Raw genomic sequence first — 26076 nt, forward strand, 5'->3', positions numbered from 1 at the left:
GGGGCCCTGCTCATACGAGCTTACATCCTAAGGGAGGGTAAACAGACCAGGCACAAGAGGAGCCAGTTGAGGCAAGAGGAGAGAAGGGAGGAGATGGGGGTTAAGTAGATGGTTTGTAGGCTTTGAGGAAGAGGTGAGTTTTGAGTGCACGTTTGAAGGAGCACAGAGTAGGAGAGAGACGGATGGAACGAGGGAGGTCGTTCCAGAGAAGAGGGGCTGCATGGGAAAAATCTTGGATTCTGGAGTGAGAAGAGGTGATAAGGGTAAAGGAGAGGCGGCGGTCGTTGGCCGAGCACAGGGAGTGGGCAGGAGTGTGAATGGAGAGGAGGTTAGAGATATAAGGGGCAGTAAAATTGGAGAGAGCCTTGTAAGTGGTGGTGAGGAGTTTGAAAAGGATTCTGTAGGGGAAGGGGAGCCAGTGTAAGGCAAGGCAGAGAGGGGAGGCAGAGGAGGAGCGGCGTGAGAGGAAGATGAGTCTTGCGGCCGCATTGAGTATAGAGCGGAGGGTGGAGAGACGGGAGTGGGAGAGGCCAGTGAGGAGGAGGTTACAATAATCAAGGCGGGAGATGATGAGTGCGTGGATGATAGTTTTGGTGGCATCCTGAGAGAGAAAAGGACGGATGCGGGCGATGTTGCGTAGTTGGAAGCGACAGGCTTGAGCAAGGGAATGAATGTGGGGGGCAAAAGAGAGAGATGAGTCGAGGGTCACACCCAGGCAGTGAAGTTGGGTGACAGAGGAGATGGTGGTGTTGTTGACAACAATAGAGAGGTCATCGTGGGATGGGAGTCTGGGCGGAGGATAGACAATGAGTTCAGTTTTAGAGATATTGATTTTTTGAAAGTGCTCGGACATCCAGGAGGAGATGGCGGAGAGGCAGTCGGATACCCGAGCGAGGAGGGTGGAGGAACGATCAGGCGAGGAGATATAAAGTTGAATGTCGTCAGCATAAAGGTGATACTGAAGACCGAAGGAGGAGATGAGAGCACCAAGGGAGAAAGTGTAGAGCGAAAAGAGTAGAGGGCCAAGAACAGAGCCCTGCGGGACTCCTACGGGGAGACGGTAGGGGGAGGAGGAAGAACCAGACGTGGATACAGAGAGGGAGCGATTAGCGAGGTATGAGGCGAACCAGGCATGGACAGAACCAGAGAGGCCGAGAGAGAGAAGAGTTTGCAGCAGGAGAGGGTGGTCCACAGTGTCAAAGGCTGTAGAGAGGTCAAGGAGGATGAGTACGGAGAAGTGACCCTTGGATTTGGATGATAGGAGATCATTAGTAACCATGGCCAGGGCAGTTTCGGAGGGGGCGGTAGCCAGATTGGAGAGGGTCAAGGAGGGAATTGTCCGCGAGGTGCCTGGTTAGGCGGCTGCAGACAATCCGCTCAAGTAATTTGGAGGCATAGGGGAGAAGAGAGATAGGGCGATAATTAGCAAGAGAGGTGGGGTCAAGATTGGGTTTTTTGAGGATAGGAGAGATAAGAGCGTGTTTAAAAGAGGAGGGTACTACACCAGAGGAGAGTGATAGGTTGAAAAGGTGTGCTAGGTAAGAGCAGGCCGTTGGAGAGAGAGAGAGCGAAGGAGGTGGGAGGGGATGGGATCGAGAGGGCAGGTAGAAGGTGGAGAGGAAATAATAAGGGAGCAAACTTCTTCACCAGTTGTAGGGCTGAAGGAGCACCAGAGTTGGTTGATGGGGGGAGGTTAAGCGATGAGGGTGGCGGGAGAAGGGGAGGAGGAGATGTTTAGTCTAAAGGCCTCAATTTTGGAAGAGAAGAAAGTGGCAAAGTCAGAAGTGGAGAGAGAAGGCGGGACAGAGGGGGAGGGGGGGAGAGGAGGGAGCTGAAGGTGGCAAAGAGGCGGCGGGGATTGGAGGACTGAAAAGAAATGAGGGACTTAAAGAAAGATTGTTTAGCGAGGGAGAGGGCAGAGGAGAAAGAAGAGAGTATGAATTTAAAGTGGAGGAAGTCAGCCAGGGAGCGAGATTTCCTCCAGAGGCATTCAGCAGTGCGAGAGCATCTTTGGAGGAAGCGGGTGAGTTTTGAGTGCCAGGGTTGGGGAATAATGCGGCGTCGGCGGATAGAAGAGGCCGGGGCAACAGCGTCCAGGGCAGTGGTGAGGGAGTGATTGTAGAGAGAGGAGTCCTGGTCGGGACAGGCCAGGGAGAGAAGGGGTGAAAGGAGAGTTTCGAGAGAGGAGGAGAAGGAGGTGGGGTCAATAGCATCAATGTTACGTCTAGTGAGGGTGGCTTTGCGCGAGGCAGGAGCAGGGGAGGAGGACAGAGCGAAGGAGAGGAGGTGGTGGTCAGATAGTGGGAAGGGAGAGTTGGAGAAGTCAGAGAGATCACAGAGATGAGAGAAGACAAGGTCAAAGGAGTGACCAAGACAGTGGGTGGGGGAAGAGGTCCACTGAGTAAGGCCTAGGGAGGAGGAAAGGGCGAGAAGTTTAATGGTGGCGGGGTCAGAACAGTTGCCAATAGGGATATTAAAGTCGCCAAGTATGATGGAGGGAAGGTCAGAGGAAAGGTAGTGGGGGAGCCAGGCAGCGAAGTTGTCAAGGAACAGGGAGGAGGGGCCTGGGGGACGGTAGATGACGGAGACACGGAGGTGGATGAGGGAGAAGAGACGGATGGAGTGTACTTCAAAGGAGGAGAAGGAGAGGGAAGGTAAAGTAGGAATGACACGAAAAGTGCAGTTAGGGGATAGGAGGAGGCCCACTCCGCCTCCTGGACACTCGTCTGGTCTGGTGGAGTGGGTGAAGGAGAGGCCCCCGTAGGAGAGAGCGGCGGGTGAAACGGTATCAGAAGAAGTAAGCCAGGTTTCAGTGATGGCAAGAAGATTAAGAGAGTTGGAGATGAAGAGGTCATGGATGGAGGAAAGTTTGTTGCAGATGGACCTGGAGTTCCAGAGGGCACAAGAGAAAGGGAGGGAGGGAAGAGGGGAGATGCAGATGAGATTATCATGGTTGACGGAGCGAGGGGGAGGGTGAGGGTGACGGGTTGGGCAATGAGAGTTGGGCGAGAGAAAGGGGCTAGGGGAGAAGATAGGTATAGGAAAGGAGCGGGGCGGCATGATGAGAGACAGGGGGGACTGGAAATGAGAGAAGGGGCAAGAAGAGGGTAAGGGCAATTAGCGCCGAGGTGAAGGCAACAACAGGGGCCAGAAGTGGGCCAGAGTGGTCGAGTTAGATATGGGCTGACAAAGCAGAGTAAGACAAGAACAAAGGAAGGACTGCAGAGAACAATGAAGTGGAGCAGGAACAAAAGGCAGTGGCAAACACAGTTTAAAGTGCTGTAAAGATAAAATAAAATGGAGATAAATTAATTAAAGTGCAAATACAATTAAGTTAAAATACACTAAAGATCTCCCTCTCACTAAAGATAAAATAAAATGGAGATAAATTAATTAAAGTGCAAATACAATTAAGGTAGAATACACTACAATAAGATAAAATTAAATTGAAGTAAAATAAGTTAAAAGAACTTAAGGTAAATTTAAAATGAAAAATAAGGTAAAATACACTACAATAATATAAAATTAAATTTAAGAAAAATAAGTTTAAAGAACTAAGGTAAATTTTAAAATGAAAAATAAGGTATAATACACTACAATAATATAAAATTAAATTGAAGAAAAATAAGTTTAAAGAACTAAGGTAAATTTTAAAATGAAAAATAAGGTATAATACACTACAATAATATAAAATTAAATTGAAGAAAAATAAGTTAAAAGAATTTAAGGTAAATTTTAAAATGAAAAACACATGGTAGTAAATGTAATGGATGGCCGCAGAGAGCCTATACCAGGAGGAACAGGAGAGTCCAGGGAGTCCAGAGATCAGGGTAGTCCACAGGTAGTCGCGGGAGCAGACCGGAGGGACCAGAGTTCAGGAACAGGTGTGGAGTTACGGTGGGTCACGGAGACAGTCCCAGGAACAGGTTCAGATCAGGAACAAGTGAGGCAGGAGTTCCTGAGGGTTGCAGGGCAGGGGAGGCCCAGGGTCCAGGTGGGAGTCGGCAGCAGATGTCCAGGGAAGCAGACCAGGCGGCGGGAGTCCGGGCTGCGGGAGACCAGAAGCAGGAGATCAGGCGGCTGGAGATCAGGCAGCAGATGTCCCGAGGAGAAGGCAGGTGGGAGACAGGCAGCAGGGGACACCAGGAGACCGTCCCGAGGAGATGGCAGGCGGAAGACAGGCAGCGGGAGTCACGAGGAGATGACAGGCTGGAGATCAGGCAGCAGAGGACACCAGGAGACCGTCCCGAGGAGATGGCAGGCGGGAGACAGGCAGCAGGCATCCCAAGGAGATGGCAGGCGGGAGACCAGGCAGCAGAGGTCACCAGGAGACCGTCCCGAGGAGATGAGGTAGTGAGGAAATGTCAGGCAGAAGGAGCCCTCCGGGAGTGGTTAGAGCCAGATCAAGAGATGCTGGAGACCGAGGAGCGGATGAAGGACAGCTAGGCCGGAGCCGGGGGGCTCGAGTAGAAGATAATTACCAGAGAGATCGCCGGAGGGAGCTCAGCTGGATGCGAGGCTACTGGAGGCAGGGGTGAGCAGAGGCAGGTAAGTTCAGATATCAGTTCATTTATGAATTCAAGAGTGCGCAAGTCATAGATACTACTAAACGTGGGTTTAGCTCAGAATGCATGTCTTGATGAATCAGGCCCTTGGTGTGGTTGGAATAAGTCTTCTTTGTGAAAGTCTCCTGCAGTATTGTGAGCTAGACAAGAACATGTGCAGCAGGCAAATGCCATGTGACTGCATTAGTCACATGACCTCAAGAAAGATATCGCTACACCTATGAACAATACCAAAACAGAAATTTCATATCATGCTTGGCCTTTGTTAAACCCCTGACTGTTATGTTTGTCTAGTCACTATTTAATGAAAATTGTCCACTTCGAATAGTCTGGTTCCAACTCACAATGCCATTTAGTTGCAAAAAGTAACAGAGTAACAATTTAATAAAATAAGTACAGCCGATTACATACGCAAGCACTCTGGATCCAGCATACAGTCATTCAATCCTGAAGTCTGTGGTCAAGAAGACTGTCTGTTGGTCCCAGAGCCCCTGCTTATATGCAGTTGGTGTTATATTGAAAACAATAGAGATGATTTGGCATGTTTCCATAGGTTCAGGCTTCAGGGCAGTCCAGTATAATGCAGGTCATTGGTCAGTTCAAACGATGCCCTCCAAGGGTGGGGGTCAGCTCTCCAAAAGATGCATACTAATCTTCCCACCGAAAGCTGGTTCAAACTGGTCTATTTTCATTACACTCACAATACCATTCTGATCATTTATTACCTATAATCCGTAACTCGCATACGCAAGTTGCAACCTCTTAGCCAATAGGAACCGATCTCTGAGGATAAATAGGGGATTAGAATGATATCAGACATGATATGTTTCCTGTATCCTAAACCTTATCATATTTAACTATAAACTCTATTACATTTGGTTATAAACGACTATGTGTTGGAACTATTTTAAGGTGAACTATTTACAAGTGAATGTGTGTAAAAGTATTCGTTCGTGTTGTGGTTAAATACGCCCTTCCACGCAGTACCGTGCTATTTGCAAATTTTCAAGCAAAGTTAATCAGATCGATGTATATTAATTTGAAACGACTATATCCTGTTATTTGACTCTGACAGACCATAACCCTGACACCTCTCCACACCCATATTAAAGACAGGACCCCAATCTACCCTTCATCAGATCATACATCACTTTGTGTCCCTAGTCGGTAATGAGAACTGCATTACACAACTTCTACTCCATATACTTATACACTCTTTCACATACTACCCCATATGACCACCAGCTTCTCTATTACATATCACCCCATAGGCAAACAAGCTTTTCTCACATGGCAACTTAAATGCCCAGCAGCTTTTCTCTCACATGCTAGCCAATTTGTCCCCCAATTTTTCTCTCATTTGTCACCTCAGATGCCCACCATCTTCTCACCAAAGGCCACCAGCTTTTCTTGCACCTATCACCCCATATGCCCACCATCTTTTCCCTCACATGCTACCCAATTTATCACCCAGATTTTTTCTCCTATGTCACACCATATGCCCAACAGCTTTTTTCTGAACTGCCACCCCATATGCCCACCAGCATTTATCTCACATTCCAGCCAATATGCACACCACCTTTTTTTTCTCTCACACCATCACCTGCTTCTCATATATGTCCACCAGCTTTTCTTTGATATGTTATCCCAATAGGAACAAAACGTCCCCTGATTATAACACCCAACTCTACTACAATCCCTCCACAAAAACATAACTTCCCAAATAAAATAACTATAAGCAAAAAGGGGAACCAAAGAAATGAGACAATATTCTTACTTCTATAATTTATTGAATGGTTACAGTAACATTAAAAAGGACTGCCTCTCCACTGTACAGCTCAGCCACAAGAGTAAAATAGGAAGGACCTCATCTCCACTCCCATTTACATTCGTGGAGGTCCGGGGGAAGCCCAAACCTAGTTTCTTGGAAATACAAAAATCAACCTCAAGCATTTTAAAAAAATTAAGGGGCAAATAACTAGCTATTGAAATGCACAGATACCACATTAGTGGCAAACCATAAGGGTTGGGAGCACAACATTTTGACATATTTTGACATCTTGTCTGGTCTACTGTAAAAGAATTGACCAAAATTAGAGACACCTCTGCTGTAACTCCACCTGATCCTACTCTCAACTATCAACATCCAAAGTATGGTGGAGGATTATTATGAATTTTTATAACATATAAAGACAACAGTTTTATTAACAAACAACAATGTTGCTTGGCAGAAGTAGTGTAAGCATGGATGTCTATATAGACGTGTATGCTCAAACCTTCCACTTTGCTGCTGTTTCATCAGTATTGCATTAAGTGTTTGTAATCTGCACTTTACGTCAAAGGTACCTAGTTATATTTTAATTTTTTGGGAATTGGGGTTGATTCGAAGCTCAGTGATGACCTTGCTTTTTGCTGTGAACTTCAATGGCTCTTTTTAGTGCATTGTCTGGAACAATATCCTATATACTCCTGTCAGAGTAGTCACAGTCAATTTTTGGATACCTGGCGGATTTACCCTTCTGAAGTTTGTTTTCAATCAGCCTTTCAATTGTTTCTCTCTCATACGTGTGACCACATACTTTGTTTTTCACTGGTTTCACCATTTCCAACTGTGCAATAGGAGTGCTCTGTGTGACAGCGAACTCCTCGTTTTCATCTTCCAAAGCTTAGTCTGCAGGGGCCAGTGACACACCCATTTGTTTTCTCAGATCTCTAAGCTATTCTTTAAACTGGACATATTTATCATCCTGATGCAGGGCCTCCTCTGTATTATTCTTCTGTCTCTTGTGTACAAGCTCTCTGAAAACCCGTGATCTCATCTGGTTGGTCACGTTTTAACTTAAGTGCGGTCTCCTCAGCTGCGTCTATATATTGGTTTAAATCTCTGTTCAATACAGCATATTCCAACATGATGGATTCCATGCTGCCAATATGCTCTGTGTTACAGTCTGTCTGAAGCAGATCTAATGCCACTCTAGTTGTAGTATCCATTCCTGTGTCTACATAAGTTTGGCAGTTCTCCAGGGATGAAGGGGAGGTATCAACAGAAGAGAAGGAGATTAAAGATGCAGCACGAGCAGACATGGTTTAATACTGTAGAGTTCATTGACAGCACTGTTAGGCTTAAGGCAGCTAAGCTATTGGTAGCTTGTTTTGTGGGGGCCTTAACAAACCAAGCACTTCAGCCACAAAATTGACACTGCTTGTTGCTGGAGTGCTTAGTTTGTTAAAATGTACATGTCCTTTTTAATATTTTACATATGGGTGGGAGGGAGGGCCCAAGGACAATTCCATCTTGCATCACTTTTCTTTTCTGCCACTGCTGTGTGGTAATGTTTCCTAGATGTGCTATGAACTTGCGTGTGTTTGTTTGTTGCTCTATCGCTTAGCATCCAGCCAGCTCGCTGCAGTTTTTGTCCGAAAGTGTATGAAAATAATATTGTGACCTGTGAGGTGGTCAAGATTGACTGGAAATGACTGGAAATTAGTGTTATCGAGGTTAATAATAATGTAGGAACAAAAGAAAGAGCAAAATGATTTGATTTTAGCATATTTTAGCTATTTTTCGAAAAAATGCAGATCAAAAACCAAAACACACCATGACGGTTTTACAAAAACCAAAATCAAACCAAAACACGAACTTAATCCAGATCCAAAACCAAAACCAAAAAAGGGGGTCACTGAACTGAACATCTCTAGTTTCTATCTATTTTGTTTTTAAATGTTATAATAAAGGAATATGATTTTATTTCCATTAATTGATTCAATAATGATATATGAATGATGGAGTGCACCTGGCAGCAGAGAACTTTTCTCTCTTGTTTCTCTGAAAAGATCTATGTGAGCAATGAAAAGGTTAAATGAAGGATGTGTTGGGGTGTTTTTATTTCAAACATAATTACTTTTAAACTTGTTTGTGTGATTTATTTGCATTTTTCCCTGTGCACTACAGGTCCCAGCATTACTGGGTGCCAGGGCATGTTTGTATTTGCGGTTTTGCAAGTGCCAGAATGCCCTGACAGCTATGGATATTCTGTTGCTTGTAGCACAGCAAGCACTAGCATGCCCAAACACTTAATAGCAGACTGTGCAAGCTGGGACCTGTAGTGGTGTGTTTTTTCCTGTTAAACTGTCACCTACCCTGACTGGCAAAGCTTCATGCTGTAATTTGTAAATTACAGGGGACCCCAGACATTAGTCCAGCTGATTTTGCAAGTGTCAGCCTAGGCTGTTGCTAAGTATGGTTAATATTTGGGGGGCATGCTGTTTTTTTATTAGATTTTTTAACTGCTAGCATTACAAGTCCACCTCCAGCAGTGCAGTGAATAAATTAAGTAGAAAGTTTAAAATTAATTCAGTTACAGCAGCCTCTTGTACTGCTTGGATATATTAAACTTTGATAAGAATCCAAAAAAGATAAAGGTATGACCTTCTAAGCATGTGTGTATGTGTACGTACTTTTAATATAATAAGTACACATAGGTAAAATACTTTTTTCTAGAGATGGGTGGGCTCGGTTCCCCGAGAACCGAACCCACCCGAACTTAGGCTATCCGTGTACCGAGCCGAGCAGGCTTGGTACTCTCCCGCTCGCTCGGAATCCAAATCGAGGCCGAACGTCATTGTGACGTCGTCGGATCTCGGGGCTCAGTTCTCGCGAAACTTGAAAATTATAAATACCTGCCTCCACAGCAATCCATCGCCATTTGACAGAGGGAGAGACCAGGGTGTAGTCACAGGCTGATTAGAGCAGGGACAGACAATACAATTCTGATTCCAATTCTGCTAACAATCGATAGAGAAGAGAGGAGGATAGAGGATTTGCATTAATATTTCTGGCTGTCAAAAGTACTATCTGTCAGCAGATTGAAAAAATAATTTGTAGCATTCTAAAGTGCTTTTGGGGTGTCCCCCATTCTTTAGCATTAATATTTCTGGCTGTCAAAAGCAGTATCTGTCAGCAGTATCTAAAACAATTTGTAGCACTACAAGTGCGTTGGGCTCATAATGGATTCTAAGCAGTCCACATATGAGCAGAATCAGCAACCAGGTTGTGTCACCAGTCCTGATGGTAGTGTTCACAGTACGTCATCTAGGAAAGGCGATATCAAACTACAGAGTCTTTTGAAATCAGTCAAAAAAACACACACCAATTTTTTTTTTTACCATGTTGAAGCGCAAAAGAAGTGTAACTGAGGAAAAGTTAAATGCCGATAGAAAAAAAATTGCCAACATGCCATTCTACACACGCAGTGGCAAAGAAAGAATGAGGCCTTGGCCTTTCTCTATTAGTGGCAGATCAAAAAATGTTACTGAGCCTTTTTCTTGTACGGACACTCGTGACAAAGCAAAACCAAGTAAGTTGGAGTCTAAAAGTGGTGCACAAGTACTGTTACGCATGAAAGCCGAGCTGCAAGAAAACAGTAAGGCATTAGAGGATAATGTATGCTCTGAATCAGAAATGACACCAATCCCTGGGGAGATTCCATCCATCAGTGGTATGTCTAATCGTGAGCATTCTGTTAGTGACAGTGTACCCATAAAGAAGGTTCCTTTCAGCAGTTCTGCTGATGTGTGCCTTAACAGCCCGAGTGTAGTCGGTGATACACCAATTGAGGATGCCACTTTTGAATGAGAAGAGGATGAGGGGGAGATTTGTGTAGGCGACGAGGGAACTAATGATGATGTTGATAATTATGATGCAGACAGATACCAAATTGCCTTTCTCAAATTCTATTTATATTCTAGACTCTATAACGGCTGAATAGTTTACTATTTTACTCCTAGTGGAGAGGGGGTCTGATGCAGACAGATACCAAACTACCTTGGTCCATTTATTTTTACTTTCTAATTCCACAGTCTATGCAGGCTGCTTTTTTTCTATTCAACTACAAGTGGAGGGCGGGGGGGAGGGCATAGATAGCCACCAACCACTGTGGTCCATTTATTTTTACTTTCTAATTCCACAGTCTATGCAGGCTGCTTTTTTTCTATTCAACTACAAGTGGAGGGGGGGGGGGGGGGGCATAGATAGCCACCAAGCCACCGTGGTCCATTTATTTTTACTTTCTAATTCCACAGTCTATGCAGGCTGCTTTTTTTCTATTCCACTACAAGTGGAGGGTGTAATATACACCCAAAGACGATGGCTGCATTGCCAATAGGCAAAGATGAAGAGGAAGACAACCAGGTTTGTGTGGAGAATTAAGGACGGCCTACCAGGGATTAAACTGTTTTCTTCCTAATTTATTAGCTTTAGAATTACCTTACTTATCCAAGAAACAGGTGGAGCACTAAATTAGGTTATTTTATGCCCAAAAACATTGATTTTTAATCAAAACAGCATATCAAAACCAAACAAAACCATAATCAAAACCAAAACACGCAAGGGCGGTTTTGCAAAACCAAAACACGAAGGTAATCCAGATCCGAAACCAAAACACGTCAGTGAGCATCTCTACTTTTTTCCATGATATGTGTAAATTTTGGACTTATAAAATTTTCTAATGATACGGGATTTTTCACAGATCACCACTAATTATTTCTTCACTCTTTCTTTATACACATAATCATCATCATCATCAATTTATATAGCGCCACTAAATCCGCAGCGCTGTACAGAGAACTCATTCACATCAGTCCCTGCCACATTGGAGCTTACAGTCTAAATTCCCTAATATAGACACACACTCACACATAGACACAGACAGACAGAGAGGGAGAGACTAGGATCAATTTTGATAGCACCCACACAAACACAGGAAGAACATACAAACTCCACACAGGTAAGGCCATGGTCGGGAATCGAACTCATGACCCTGGTGCTGTGGGGCAGAAGTGCTAAACACTAGGCCACTGTGCTGCCCAAACACATAATGTATATTGACTTAATTTTATACTTCTAGGATACATATTTACTAAACATTTAATATTATCTGTATCACTCACTCAATTTAGATCCTACTTAGGGGTCCTTAAACAATTTTTTCCACTTTTAATTGTATATTCACCTTATCGATTATTATTGATCCATATAACAATTTTTATTTTGATCACTTTTTTATTATGTTTTTTTCTATATTTTTTTTGCGTTTTCACTTGTTACACCTTGACCCAATTGTCATTTCACCACGATGAATACTATTCACTTGCATTATAAGTATAAATCACAGAACCTTTTTTGATATTTACCAGATCACACCTCACACACATGCTTACCTTGGTAGCACAATTGCTATATAATCACATACTATTGTTGATATTTACCAGTTCATATTTCACTTACATACTTACCTTGGCAGCACAATTGCTATATAATCATATTTACCCAATATTTGATAAATTAATTGGGTGGATATAAAAATAAGCAACTTTTATAAATAGATAATATATTTCAATAATAAACCGCTAAGGAAATAATAAATACATGATAAAAAAATAATAATAACTTAAAAATAGCAAACAATAACGAATAAGATAACAATATAAAATACAAAATAGAAAACGAAAAGTAAGAAATAAAAAATAAAAAATTTATCATAAAAAATAACAATATAAATTTAAATGACAATAATAACAGTATATATATTACAATCACAATAAATTACAATAAATCAAAAAGCTAATAAATCCAACTAAAATCCAATAAAAATAATAAGGCAGTACATGGGAAAGGTATAAATTTAAAAATGAAACAACACATAATTTATTATAATAAAATGAGACAACACACTAGAAAATAACAAATATTTCAAATATGACAACTTCTTTAAAAAATAAATATAGAGGTTATTTTCTACATTTAATTAACCCATTTTTTCCACTTTAGACTTGAAAGATCATTTCACAAGGTAGATAAGAAAGTAATCTTCATATTTTGTAACAATCAAACTATATGCACTAAAATTAAATAAAATAAAACAAATCAAATCTCATATTCACTATTGACTTAGGCTTTATATTGGCATAGCATTCCTACATTATATAATTCATATGAGAGATCCATAGATGCCTAACATGAACGCTACGATTACAAGAAACATACTGATTGGCCGCTAGTAGTATAAAATTGACCCTCCTTCGGTAGCTCGGTAATTCCCATGACTAAGCTGTTTGGCGAAACGTACGTCGGGTTGACGTCAAGCTAAATGACGTCACACCCGGAAGTAGAAGCTCATAGCGGTGTTTGACCGCTAAACTTAGTTTGTCTCCAGCAGAAAATTCTCCGATTTCAGTGCATCATGATCACCGCATTTAAACATACATAATGATGCGCTATTACCGCTGCTCCCCTATTCATCCATACAGCCGACAAACTAGCGGAGGAATACTTTATGAACTTAATGCTGTATGGATGTAGATTGACATAAAGGAGAGCTCCATCTTAGCATACATACAATTTACCATTTTATAAGCGGGACATTTTTAACTACCGTGGCACTGAGTAATCCTAATCTCTGAATAAACAGTGACCCTATGTACTAGTAGTTGGCAAAGTGAGAGTGGGCGCTGATTATACACTGCCTATGTGATATACATGGAACAATATGAACTAATAGCAGGTTTAAATATATTTGGACAACTATTCGCCTCCTATATAGTGATCTTTTACATTAGCAGTCAGCAATGTGAAGAGTGGGTGCTAAATATATACTATTCACTGGATATATATTACATAAGACCACTCAATAGCAGTGTTTAATATATTTGGGCACTAATATTTCTCATATATCTGTTCAGGATTGAGATACCTAAAATACACTAACTAGTGCTGCCACCTAGAGTCAGCTTTTGCATTATACAATTATATGCTATGTAACAAGTGTTACATTGTTACTTTGCATATTACAGCTAAGGATAATCAAGAGAGATACCCTGAATCCTACTAAGATATTAATAACAATTTAGTGACCAAGTGTATACAGTTCTTGCCTTTTTAGGCAATTTTTTGATCCACTTTACTATATCTACATGCACAATCTAATAATAGGGTATTTTCACTAGTTTATTCAGGTCTGCAAGACTATATACATTCAGGTCAGCCCTATCATCTGGGTTTTTCATTTTTAATGCTTTCTTTACTCAACACATTATTTTAATATTTTGCCTCCTTTTTCATCCTGGTTGTGTACTCAAAACATTTTTATTATATACTAATAAAGTTTAATGTACTAATTTAATTCAGTGTCTATACCTGGAGTGCTTAGAAGGTCATACCTTTCTCTTTTTTGGATTCCTATCATTGATATTTCTGACCTTAGCACCCCCTCACGATATATACAATATTAGTTTCTTTCCCTTCCTATTCCCCTTTACCTTCCCTATACATATAATAGATTAAACTGAGAGCAATGCGAGGGCTCATATTGGTACGGAGTGCCCCCTCTCAGCCCCAAAACACATATAGATATACTCTGTTATAATGATGCGCACCTAGTGTCAGGACTGAAGCTGCTCCTATTGTTAACTATTGTGAATTAATCCTAAAGTATGAACAAAATACAATAAGCAAAAAACTAGTTCATACATTATCCCTCCTCAATAAGATTTAAATCATGAAAATTTACCATCAACACTCACATAAAATGATATAAATTAATTTATTAAGAAGATAAAATACATAAAAAATGAAAAAGTATATCTCCACATTAGCCCAATAAAGGGATAGCAATGTGAACCAAAAAATAAAAATAAAAGAGAATATTGAAGCGAGAGTGCACACCTTAAAACACAGTATCTCTTATTTTCAAATAAAATTATATTCAAGGATGAAATAAAATTATATTCAAGGATCATTATCTTTAAATTCATTTCAATAAACTGTCCTTCAGTTCACATAGTTTTATAAAAGGTTTTAGATAACCATTTCACTGATTCACCACTGGGTGGAGATATTTCATTTCAACAGTTAGCTTTTGAGTCACAACTGTCAAATCTCCTTAATGTCTTAAGTAGAGATGCAGTGAATTTCAGTATATAGTATTCAACCACTCAAAAACACATACCAGTTGCCAGCTCTTTCTGAGTTATAGTAATGGACACTCTTTTCTTCTATCGGTCCCTGTAAAACCACAAGAACCCACCAAAGCTAAGATCTCTGACATTGTTTGTAAAGTCCCTTGTTAGCACCTGTTTAGACAGCCTGCAGGCGTGCAAGTTAATCACTACATCTCTCCCATTGGCAGCCGTTATTATTATCCACAGAAGACTTTGATCCTTGTGTGACAGAATATAGGTGATCAAACTACTATTTCACATAGAAGACTAATAATCTTATGGGTTTAACATTCACAAGCACCTCTAGTCAGGAATCTATTAGTTTTCCGGATATTGCCCTATCCATCAATAATAATCATATCATCATCAAGACTTATCAGAAAGATGAAGATAGTAATAATTTCCTTTATTGCAATAGTTGCCACTTGAGATCTTGGAAGAATAATATTCCAAAGGGACAACTTTTAAGACTCCGTAGAAATTAAACTGAAGCTGCAGCCTTTCAGACCCATGCACAAGAACTTATCTTATCTTTTAACGATCAAGACTTCCCAGAAAATTTGCTGAAGAAAGCCCTAATTTAAGTTAAGACAAAGGATAGAAAATCGCTATTGAATATAAAGATAGGAATACAATATGTAAGGTTGGTAATGAGCATTTTGGTAGGATAGAGAAAAAGGACTCACTTATTTTTGTGACTTAATATAATTTGTATTCGAGGATGATAAAAGACGCAGTGAGAAAGAGTTTTGCCTTGCTAGAACAATTCTTAGAACATCAATAAATAGAGATCCCAAAATTGTATTCAAAAGAAGCGTGACACTAGGGAGCAAATAGGTCCCCAGGCTGTTTAAAAGGGATAAGAGAAAAGCTAAAGACATTTAATTGGGTACAGATACATTGAGTTGGCTTCCTGAAAAATTGTGAGGCTATTTTAGATGTGATACAAATGGCTGTATATGTACATTCATTGTTAACAGGAAGACTGAGTTCAGTTCATTTGTAACAAAAGAAAAATATGAAATAAAAGATTTTTTAAACTGCCAATCAACCTTTATTGTCTATGTCAGTGGTTTCCAAACTTTTGCAGTTCCCGGCACCCTTAGAGTCTCCATAATTTTTTCAAGGCATCCCTCCAAAATAATTACCAAGCAGTCCTGTTTTATAAGTAGTGTGGTCAAAAAAAACGTAACAAGTATTTAGGTCAGGACAGAAATACTTATTTATTGTATGAAAAAATAATACACATAAATGCAAGGGAAAAGAATATTTTTATATATTTTTTTCAATTATATTTCTGTCAAAGAATAATTTACAGCTAACTCACACTGTGCCCTCCATCTACACACACGCTGTGCCCTCCTTCATCTCTACACACTCTGTGCCCCTGCATCCTGTCACTCTGCCCCCTCTGCATCCAAACACTCTGCACTCTCTCACTCTGCCCTCTATCATTCTGCCCTCTATCATTCTGCCCTCTATCACTCTGCCCCCTCTGTCCTCTCTCACTGCCCCCTCTGCCCTCTCTCATTCTGCCCCCTCTACCCCCTCTGCATCTAGTCACTTTGCCCCCTCTGCATCCTCTCACTCTGCTCCCTCTGCATCCAGTCACTCTGCCCCCTCTGCATCCACTTACTCTGCCTCCTCTGCTCCCACTCACTCTGCCCCCTCTGCATCCACTCACTCTGCCCTCTCTCACTCTGTCCCCTCTGCCCTCTCTCACTCTGCCCCCACTGCCCCCTTTGCATCCAGTCACACTGCCCCCTCTGCATCCAATCACTCTGCCCTCTCTCACTCTGCACCCTCTGCCCTCTCTCACTCTGCCCTCTCTCACTCTGCCCCCTCTCACTCTGCCCCCTCTGCCCTCTCTCACTCTGCCCCACTGCCCCCTCTGCATCCACTCACTCTGCCCGATCTGCATCCTTTGACTCTACTGCCTCTGCATCCACTCCTTTACCCTCTCTCACTCTGCCCCCTCTGCCCTCTCTCACTCTGGCCTCTCTCACTCTGCCCCCTCTCACTCTGTCCTCCCTCATTCTGCCCCCTCTGTCATGGCCAGCAAGAGAAAAAAACAACTTACCAATCCGGCGGCGCCTGGGACACAGCATTCTCCTCTCTCCCGCCACTTGTCACTGAATGTCGGGCATGATGACATCACGCCTGACATTCAGTGAGAATATTCGTTTTTTTAGGACATAGAAGAAATATCCTTAAGGGAAATAGAGCTCACAGGCTCTCATGACATATTGCCCTAAAACATGGGGGTAAAATTGAGGGTATGAAAGTATCTGCGAGTCAGCATATTAAACCTAGATGAGATCGACCATATTCAAATTGTGGATGCCCATCTACCACCTCAAGGTGACCTCTTTCAGATGGGTACCTACACTACCAAAATATAATAAGCAAAAAAATTAGCGCATACATTATCCCTCCTAAATTAGATTTAATCCATCCAAATTGCCATCAACACTCACATTAATTGATATAAATGTATTTATTAACAAGATAAATTAAATAAAAAAAAATTTAAAATATATATTCACATTAGCCAAATACAATGGGAATTGTCCCCAAAACAAAACAAACAAAAAAAAGGAAACTGAAGATAAGGGAGGGGGGGGGGGAGCAGAATAAGGGGAAAATATATGGGCAATTCACAGAAGCACAATTCCACAGAAGTGTTAACCATATATGCGCTATCGCTATATAACATTGATAAAAAGCAGCGAGAACAGCTTATTCTCAAGATATATTTACCTCCCAGAAGTACAAGCTAAAAGGTCATAAAAAATCAAATGATGGGTATGGAATTAAACGTACCAATAGGCGGACCATAGTGTCATGGTGTGAGGTTTACAGCTAAAGGAGCCATGCCATTTTTTAATAACAGTTGTACAAGTTAGTAGTTCAGGATTCTTTCAGTGTGTGGCTATCAGGCATTTTGCTGCACACGTTGGGCCTGAGTCATTAAAGAGAGCAAGGCAAAATACGGAGTATATTTGATACTGGACAAACCATGTTACAATGAAAGGGGTGCAAATGAATTTATTATTTTGCAAACAAGTTAAATACTGGCTGCTTTTTCACATAGCACACAAATATTTGATAGCTTTATTTCTGCACCGAAATTTAAAGCTGATGTAGGACATACTCTATCCCAACTATAAATCTGTTCCCACATTTAAATTTAACTCCCCCTAAAATGAAATATGGTTTTGCCAAGGTGCAAAATTAATCATTTTTTATTTTGCTTTGCTCTCCTTAATGATTCAGGCCCGTTATGTGCTAGATTAGATTCTAAAAATATGTGTTTGTGTCCTTGATGGGGCATGAAAGAAGGGAGAATGAAGGTGAGTTTGGGACTACCACATTGGTAATGCTACTGATGAGTGTATAGATTTCTATCCACAAGTATTTGATTTCAAGGCAGTTTAATTTCTCATCAAACAATAATTTTATTGAGTTGGTTTTAAAGTGCGATTAATTTATTGTAAATGTTTCTTATAGGGAAAAGCTTAAGTTCTTAAACAATGGTTTGAACACAAGGTCTGCAATGTGTGGTTCCTCAGTTTATTTTATTACATGAGGTTTTGCTCAGGAATGTTCCTCTCAAGGTGGTCTTGTGAGTCTCCAATATTAGTTGATTGAGGGAGCTCAGGGTTGCTGGTGCTGTTGTATGGACAGGGAAGAGGCGCAAAGGACACTTACGACAGCTTACGATTTCAGGGGCGGAGCTGGGTGGGGAAGTGGCAGCAACATCAGATTCAAGCCTTGGGCATCGCAAAGGTACATGATTTTCAGTCGTATCACTTACACCAGCTACAGGTCTGGTATAAGTGCCAATTACTACTGATGACAGCTGTGTATCCATGCTAGAACATGTGTTTGCAACCAGAAGCAACTGTAAAAATGTATTTTACGTACAGTAGACATTAGGAAAATCCTAATAAATATATTTTATGGGGAAAAAAACTAAATAAATGTATTTATTCAATAGGTATGAAGTATATCAGGAAAGAACTTTGTCACAAAGGTGAGGGTGTGCAGGAGAAGAGGTTGATCAAGAGTGTTAAAGGCAGCAGAGACGCTGGGTAGATATTAAGTGAAGTATGCTTGCTTAACAAGTGAAAGGACATTGTTCTAAGGTTTGTAAGATGAAAGGGTGAAATTATAGTGGAGGAAAATAGCATAGGAGCAAGACTTCCACCAGTGGTGCTCAACAGTGCAGTGCACTTTGCTGGTAGCGGGTCTGTTTGGTGTGCCACTGTTAGGTTTGGATCATTGGAGACTATATGTGGTGGCTAGAGCTGCAATGTCTAGGCCTGAAGAGAGTGTTTTGTTGTATAAAGGATCAGTTTGATCAGGGCAGGACACATTAGTCATGAGAGAAATTAGCTGTTTTAGGGAAAAAAGGAAATAAATGGCGTCAAGAGAATGTAGGTGTTGCTATATGCGTGTGGATTTGGGTTCAATTGGAATGATAAGATTACGTGAGGCTGAAAAAAAAAAAGGTTGTTTGGAGAGCAGGATGGTCAAGATAGAGAAACTACAGATGGAGCAGAAGCAGGAGAAACAAGGTCAAAGCATAAGAACTAGGTGAGCCAGGTAGCAAAGTTGTCAAGGAATTGGGAATTTGGAACTCTGGGGTGATAAAACACAGCAACACAAAGGTGGAGAGGAGAGAATAGATGTATAATGAGGACTTCAAAAGAAGAGAAAGAGAGGGAGTAGGCTCTAATGACATGGGGTTAGCTGAGAAGCATATTGCGCTAGATACCGGGACCTGAAGAATAGTCATGGATACAGGATACCAGGATTAGCTGAGAAGTATATGGTGCTTGACAGCAGGTTTTGAGGAAAAGGTATGGCTATAGGATAACATGAATACAGAGGAGTCAAATAATCCAGCATTTTAGCAGGCTACAGCACATGAAGATCTGGCACCACATTGCTAGAACAGGTGCCCAAAAAAGTCTGAGGATGAGGGAGAGTGCCAAGTAATCAACCAATGACTGGATAGGGAATGTAATAAAGAACGGGTCTGTGCAAAGGCGACATTCAAGATGGTGGATGTCGGAAAAATGTCTTATTGATTTTAAAATGTAACTTTATTGATTCATTTTAAAATTGAATTGATAAAAACCAGCAAAATATAGAAAAATAAATATACATTTTCTTGTATATTTTGCTGCTTTTTATCAGTACAATTTTAATATTAATCAGTAAAAGTTGCATTCTAAAATTAAAAATATTTTTTCAATGATCAATATCAATGTATATTAGGGAGTTGTTTGTGCACTACTTTTGAACTAACTTCTTTCCTCTTCCTTTTATCTATTGATGATCAAGTTAGTGCTTGCACCCCACAGTTAATAAAAGAGTAATATCTTTGTATATATTACTGAGGGTAAGTTAACTCTACACAATTGGTGCGACAGTAAATTATTTTTCTGAATACCACTGAATATTACTGATTTGCTTCTATAGGGTTGTAGTTGGGTGGGCAACCTACTGGGTGGGCAACTTGTATGACAATAAACATATAAGTATATATAATGTCAAGAAATGCAAACAGAGTGTGCAACGATTCCGCCAGTGTATGTTACAGTTTGATGGTATAACTGAAGATTCCCTGAATCCCTGAATTTCTTCTGTGCTGATGGTACTTGGTCTGTCTGTACCTGTGAAACCAAGACATTTAAACACAAAGGATTCCAAAAAATGTATTGAGCTAAAAGACTCTCTGAAATGCCCTCATTAATCACTTTTTTATTTTAGCAATTATCTTTCTTCTATCTTGTGGAAGTCCAATGGGATTGTGTAAACCATTTGTAAATAAAATAAAGAACTATATTATACAACGCAAATTGCTCACTAAGGGCCTGATTCATTAGTGATCTTATCTGCGTTTTTTTGCTTATCTTAAGCAAATCCACTCTGTGCATGCTCAGAAAAGGGAGATAAGAAGCAAAATCCACTGCATAAGTGAAGAATTTCTTTAATCAAGATGAAAATCCATCTTAACTTCACTCTTATCTCCCCGTTTCTTCTTACAAATAAGCATCTTAACTTTTGTACAAGATAAGATCACTAATGAATCAGGCCCTAAGAGCAGCCACCATTCAACAATTGTGAGCTCAATTGACCTGTACAGATCAAGCTCAGCACTCTGTCATGTACTAGTGGTCCCACACTTCTTTATCCTCTATCTTAGTGGAAGCCCATGAAGGCTGTAAAGATTTTTTGTTGGTTATTAATTTTAAGGGGGACGGGTCAATCGATTAAAGTTTCAAGGTAAATGAGACTTAACGGTTTTGGAAATGTACTTGACGCAATGCAATTTGTTTACTTAAAGCCCCATGGAGCATTACATGTATGGCAGCGTGACATGTTAGATTTCTCTTTTAATGATTGCTACAGATGTCACTTTGTAACCATTTTGGAAATGAAAGCAGAGGACATAAATGATAGTGGATTCATGAATACATGAACAAGGAAAGGCAAAACATTCACAAAGTTTGTTTTTCATTTAGTGTCTGAAATCCCACCTTGTTGAAAGCAACGTTCCATCGAATAAGGTTTTCATCAATTACTAGGTTCTGTGTAGAATTTGTTTGTTCAAATCTTCCAACTCTGACACTCTCTAATGTCTTACTTGGGTATTCAATCCAGTTTAAAATATCAAGCGTTGAATGCATGTCTCCTTTTTCATCAAAATAAACCTCAGTTCCGGCATTGTTTAGGAAATGAACATATTTCAAAGCCTTATGAATCTGAAGAAATGAACAAAAACCCGAATTAATGATTAACAGCAAATTGTTATTAGCTTTGAGTATCTTTTGGATATGTTTCAGGAATTCCACTAGTAATATCTCAAAATTGTGTGTTTTCTCTCTAAAATTCACCTTTGATATGCCTGGCTTCACATAAGATACTATATATATATTTTAATTATTTGATGCTCTAAACAAACCAGTGGTAAGAATTATAGACAACATTTATCTGAACAAATGGTCAAAAGCATGAATAAATGATAAAAGCAATACTGGCATTAGGTCAGATGTTTGGGATTGTGTGTGCTGTTAATATGATGGTGTTATACAAATAAATTATGATAATTGAGACCTTCTCAGCTTTGATAGATTTTTTTCTAATTTTCACTGTCTACATGTCTTCTTGTAAGTGGATAGATCAGTGAAACGGTATGTATGACTAGGGCAAGGTTGTCGAATGTCTCCATTGCTTTTTAATTTAGTTATGGAACCTATGCTTAGAGTCCTCCAAACCTAGCATTTGTTCAAGGACATTCACATTGGTGACATGGAGGTTAAACTATCTGCTTTTGTGGATGATGTTTCATTATATTTATCTAATCACAAATAATCTCTCTGTCCCTTAATGCCCCGTATTGACAAATTTGGAGTAGTTTTGGAGTTTTCAGTAAATTTTGATAAATCTTTAGCTCTATATCTCAGACTGGGATTTTTCCGCCCTTATTGGGCAAGAGAGATGTTCCTGAACTAGACTTCTAGGTATATACCCTATTTAGGAATTTGGCTTCCGAAAAATCTTAAACTCTTACATCGACTTTATATCTCCAAAGCAGATAGAGATTTATCATGTTAAATTGCGGGATGGCAATCTTTCCTTCTCTCTTATGTTGGTATGGCTAATTTATTGAAAATGATATTGTTCCCCTGACTTCTTTATCCCTTACAATCTCTACCAGTATTGCTGACACAAAATGATGTGACAGTTATTAAAAAACATTTTCGTTCCTTTATTTGGAACAAAAGAAAATCTTGTATTGGATTATTTCGACTCCAACAGTCTAGAAACTATGGGGGTATTAACTTTCCTGATATAGATTTGTATAATCAGTCTGCCCAACTTGGATATTTAAGAGATTGGCTGGAAGATGAAAAGCTAAAAATTCCTGCCTACGTTTCTTTGTTTTATTTTGCATTTTTACATTAATCTTTCAATTGATTTTTCCTAATGATATATGTTAGTTTTAGAATACACAAAGCTCAGAATTCCCTTACTTAATTGTATAAACAAAGTGAATAAACAGTTTGGATTTTAAAAATCTATTTGCTTTATATTTAATATTTATTATTTAGTATTGTGAATTTTAGCACACAAATATATTGCTTTACCAAAAGTGATTAATGAACTTTTTTATTTGAAATAATCAATAACTAGAGAAACCCGGCGGTAACTGCCTAAATTTAAACTGAAATGTAATGACTAAAATACATTATTAACAGAATTCAATAACTTTTTTAGACACTACATTACATGTAGAAATTTTAACAACGCAGTATAATGAACAAGTAACTATATTATCAATCACTATATCAAAGGAACTAAAGAATTTCTTTATACACTACAATTTATGTTTAAGTTCTTCCATTAAAGTTACATTGCTGGGCATGGTCCCTGCAAGATGCGCTGATATATGTGGCTGCAAATAACTGTCACAGTTTCCAGACTACCCTGCAGGTCACATGTTCCAGGTCACCCAGCAGGTGCACTGGAAGAGTTCACTGTCACAGTTTCCAGAGCAACTAGCAGGTGCACAGGTGTATTGCCAACTGTCACATTGCATTGTTGTAAATGTCTCCTTTCTTGTCTCACAAGATCTCCCAACTCGGCAACTCCATTCTGCGCAAGATCTGCGTCTCTTATCCACTCTCATTACATTCTCTCATCTCCCTACAGCTGACGACGTTCAAGGAGGCCCAGGAGAAGACCCAAACCAAGAGACCCTATCTACAGACATGGGAGGAACCATCTTAGGGAAAATTTCAAAGTAAGACATGCTTCCTTTAATAGATGATTGGCTGGAGCTCACCAATGAACTGATTGACCATACAAATATTTCCTAAATATTCATAAACATTTTTATCTATTATGTTACTTGCATTGTTCATTGTAACTTGTTTGGGATTCTATATACATTATTCAACTACCATAGAACTTGGTACATACATGATACATTTAGGTGACCTGTCATTCACTATCACTATGCATATGTATGACATTAGACTTTTCATGATTAGTTAGACATTAACCGATACCAGAAACATTACAGAAATGGAAGTTGATCCTTCAATTTATAGATTCACAGCAGGTGCTTGAAATTGTGGAGTTATTCAGAAAGAAAAAAAACTGAGAAAACTTTCTCAGCAACACTGTTGTGAACCAGTTAACAGCTTCTTCTACTTGTAGATAAAAATGCAGAGTTCTCAGTTACATACATTTGCAAATGTACGGTAAGCAATCCACCCAGTCAAGGCGCTTCTGTTGTTAGGTTGGTCGTGGCTGTAAACAATGAGAGTCCCTATACATTGGGTCACACATTCATGTGTTTTTAAATTGAGAGATAACTTACCAAGAGGTACCCCAGGTGCCTACAAAGGGCAATAGAGGACCAGCACACACTGAATGAATAGATAAGTCTTAATTCCTTTGTGAAGCAAACTGTGTTTCATATGAAAGCTAATTCTATCTGTAATGCTTCAGTATATACATATACACAAGTGCCGTCCATGTAGCATATCGTAAAAACACAAAATTGGTGGCAGTGGCAGGCGATAACAGGTCAGGTGGATGGTGAAGCAACTTATCCCACTATAGTTATGGCTAGAGTCCAAAACATAAACTCTTAGAACAGGGAGAAGAGGTCTTCGCTTATAGCAGCTACCTTTCCTATAGAGCGAGTCTTGCTCACAGGTACTTGGATGCCTCCAGGTCTTAACTCTAGGTAGTAGGAGCTAATGTTTGGTGACCGTAGCGAAGTTGTTGTAGGAGGATGTCCAAAAGGCAGAAATGGCTCAGCTAGTGGCCGTGGTCCGGGAGTCAGATGGTGATCAAGGCAGCTAGCAGACAGGTGGGATCCAATAACAGGCAAGGAAGGGTCAGTGCTACAGGCAAACAGGCAAGGTCCAGTAAACAGACAGAGATCAGGGCAACAGGCAATCAATCAGGATATAGAAATACTGCAACATGAAGCAGGTCAGGAGCAAGGAAACAGAACCTATAACCGACAGGGAGACTAAGTCCTCCCTGCCTTAAATATTATTGCTGTCCAACCAGGAGCAGGGCTGGGACCTGCACTAATTAGCCCCCAGATGTAAGCTAATTAACTAAATTAACTGCATGCACCTGACTGTTTGACAGCTTGTCAGGCACGGCTGCAGTGGAGTGGGAGTGTCACGATTGCCCTGGCACACTCGGACCGGAAGTGACGTCCTGGCTGCCAGGGCAACAGCCAGAACAGTAGTAGCGCAGGGGCCCATGACAAGTACAGGAGATGTTTTTCGTGTCTCTTGATTTCCCGTCCCTCCTTTACTGGGCAAGCGTTCTCTCCTACCTCCAGATGTGAGCCATCCTCCATGCAATAATGTTATAGTGTTGCACATACGCATGCTGTAGTGTCATTATTGATGTGGCCCTAATTCCGCTGGTCTGCACGATAAGCTGGCAGGGCAGCTGTTGTTGCAAAACAAGTTCTTAAAGGTGAAAAGGGTAAATAATCAATAATAAGCAAATCGCTTTGCTCGAAAAACGAACTTCCGAGGGACAATTGAAGAATAAAGTCCACGTGGACCGTTAAATAGCCATTGCCCGGTGGAAGTAAGTGGCTGAAGTTCAAATGTTGCAGATATGTTCCATGCATAATTAAGGTGCACCAATTGGTTTCATTTACGAAAACACATATAGCCTAATCTGGCTCTGTTAATGGTGTACAATCAAAGTAAGTAGGCATCTGTTCTAATAGTCCACATCATTTCGAGGTGCCTAATATCAAATAGCAATAATAAAATGTCCATCCATATAATAGAAATCCCCATGAAGTGGAGGGATGAGGGGTCGCTGTCATGGTGTTTAGCAAAATGGTCTGAGACACTATGTGCCTCAAACCCTTTTTTGATGTTATGGTGGTGTTCAGAGATGCAGGTATGAAGTTTCCTGGTGCTTCTCCCTATATATTGTTTTCCACATGGGCATTCCAGTAAATAAATCTGTATCTGAATGGGCAGGTGTTGCCGATGATGTTGAATATAAAGGTTTCTACTTGTTTTACCATAGTAGCTAAGATAGCTATTATTCTATAGTTTTTATAAAAACACTAAGTAGTTTATGAATCTACAGTATTTAAAAAATATATTTTAGTGTAATAACCTTTTTTGATTCATAACCTACAATATATAAAATGTCTATAAAATGCACATAAAAAGCTTTCCTAATTACTATTTGCCCCAAGCATTTAATTAGTGTGCGTCAGTGTGTTCCTTAAATAAACATTTACATATCAGTGCTAGATATGGTGAAATCAACACACATATGGTCCTCATATATATTTGGTGAACTATGCATCAAAACAGTGCTTCAAAAAAAAGCAATAACATGGTGTAGTACATATAAGATTCATTAAAATGTTTGCTTGGCTATTTGCTTAAATTGTCAGGATAGCAAAAGAACGAATAGCACAAAGTTCCACACA

General features: G+C 40.2%; 1 protein-coding gene across 1 annotated transcript in view; it reads right to left on the reverse strand.

Moving 5' to 3' along the window:
* The window catches only part of LOC142108302 (vomeronasal type-2 receptor 26-like), a 93730-nt gene that overhangs the window by 17163 nt on the left and 50491 nt on the right, over positions 1-26076 (reverse strand). The window contains exon 6 of the mRNA XM_075191936.1: positions 21113-21337. Coding sequence (XP_075048037.1) covers positions 21113-21337 — 225 coding nt within the window. The remainder of the gene's footprint in view (positions 1-21112; positions 21338-26076) is intronic.

This window comes from Mixophyes fleayi, chromosome 12, assembly GCF_038048845.1.
Source record: "Mixophyes fleayi isolate aMixFle1 chromosome 12, aMixFle1.hap1, whole genome shotgun sequence".
In the NCBI taxonomy this organism is placed as follows: Eukaryota; Metazoa; Chordata; class Amphibia; order Anura; family Limnodynastidae; genus Mixophyes; species Mixophyes fleayi.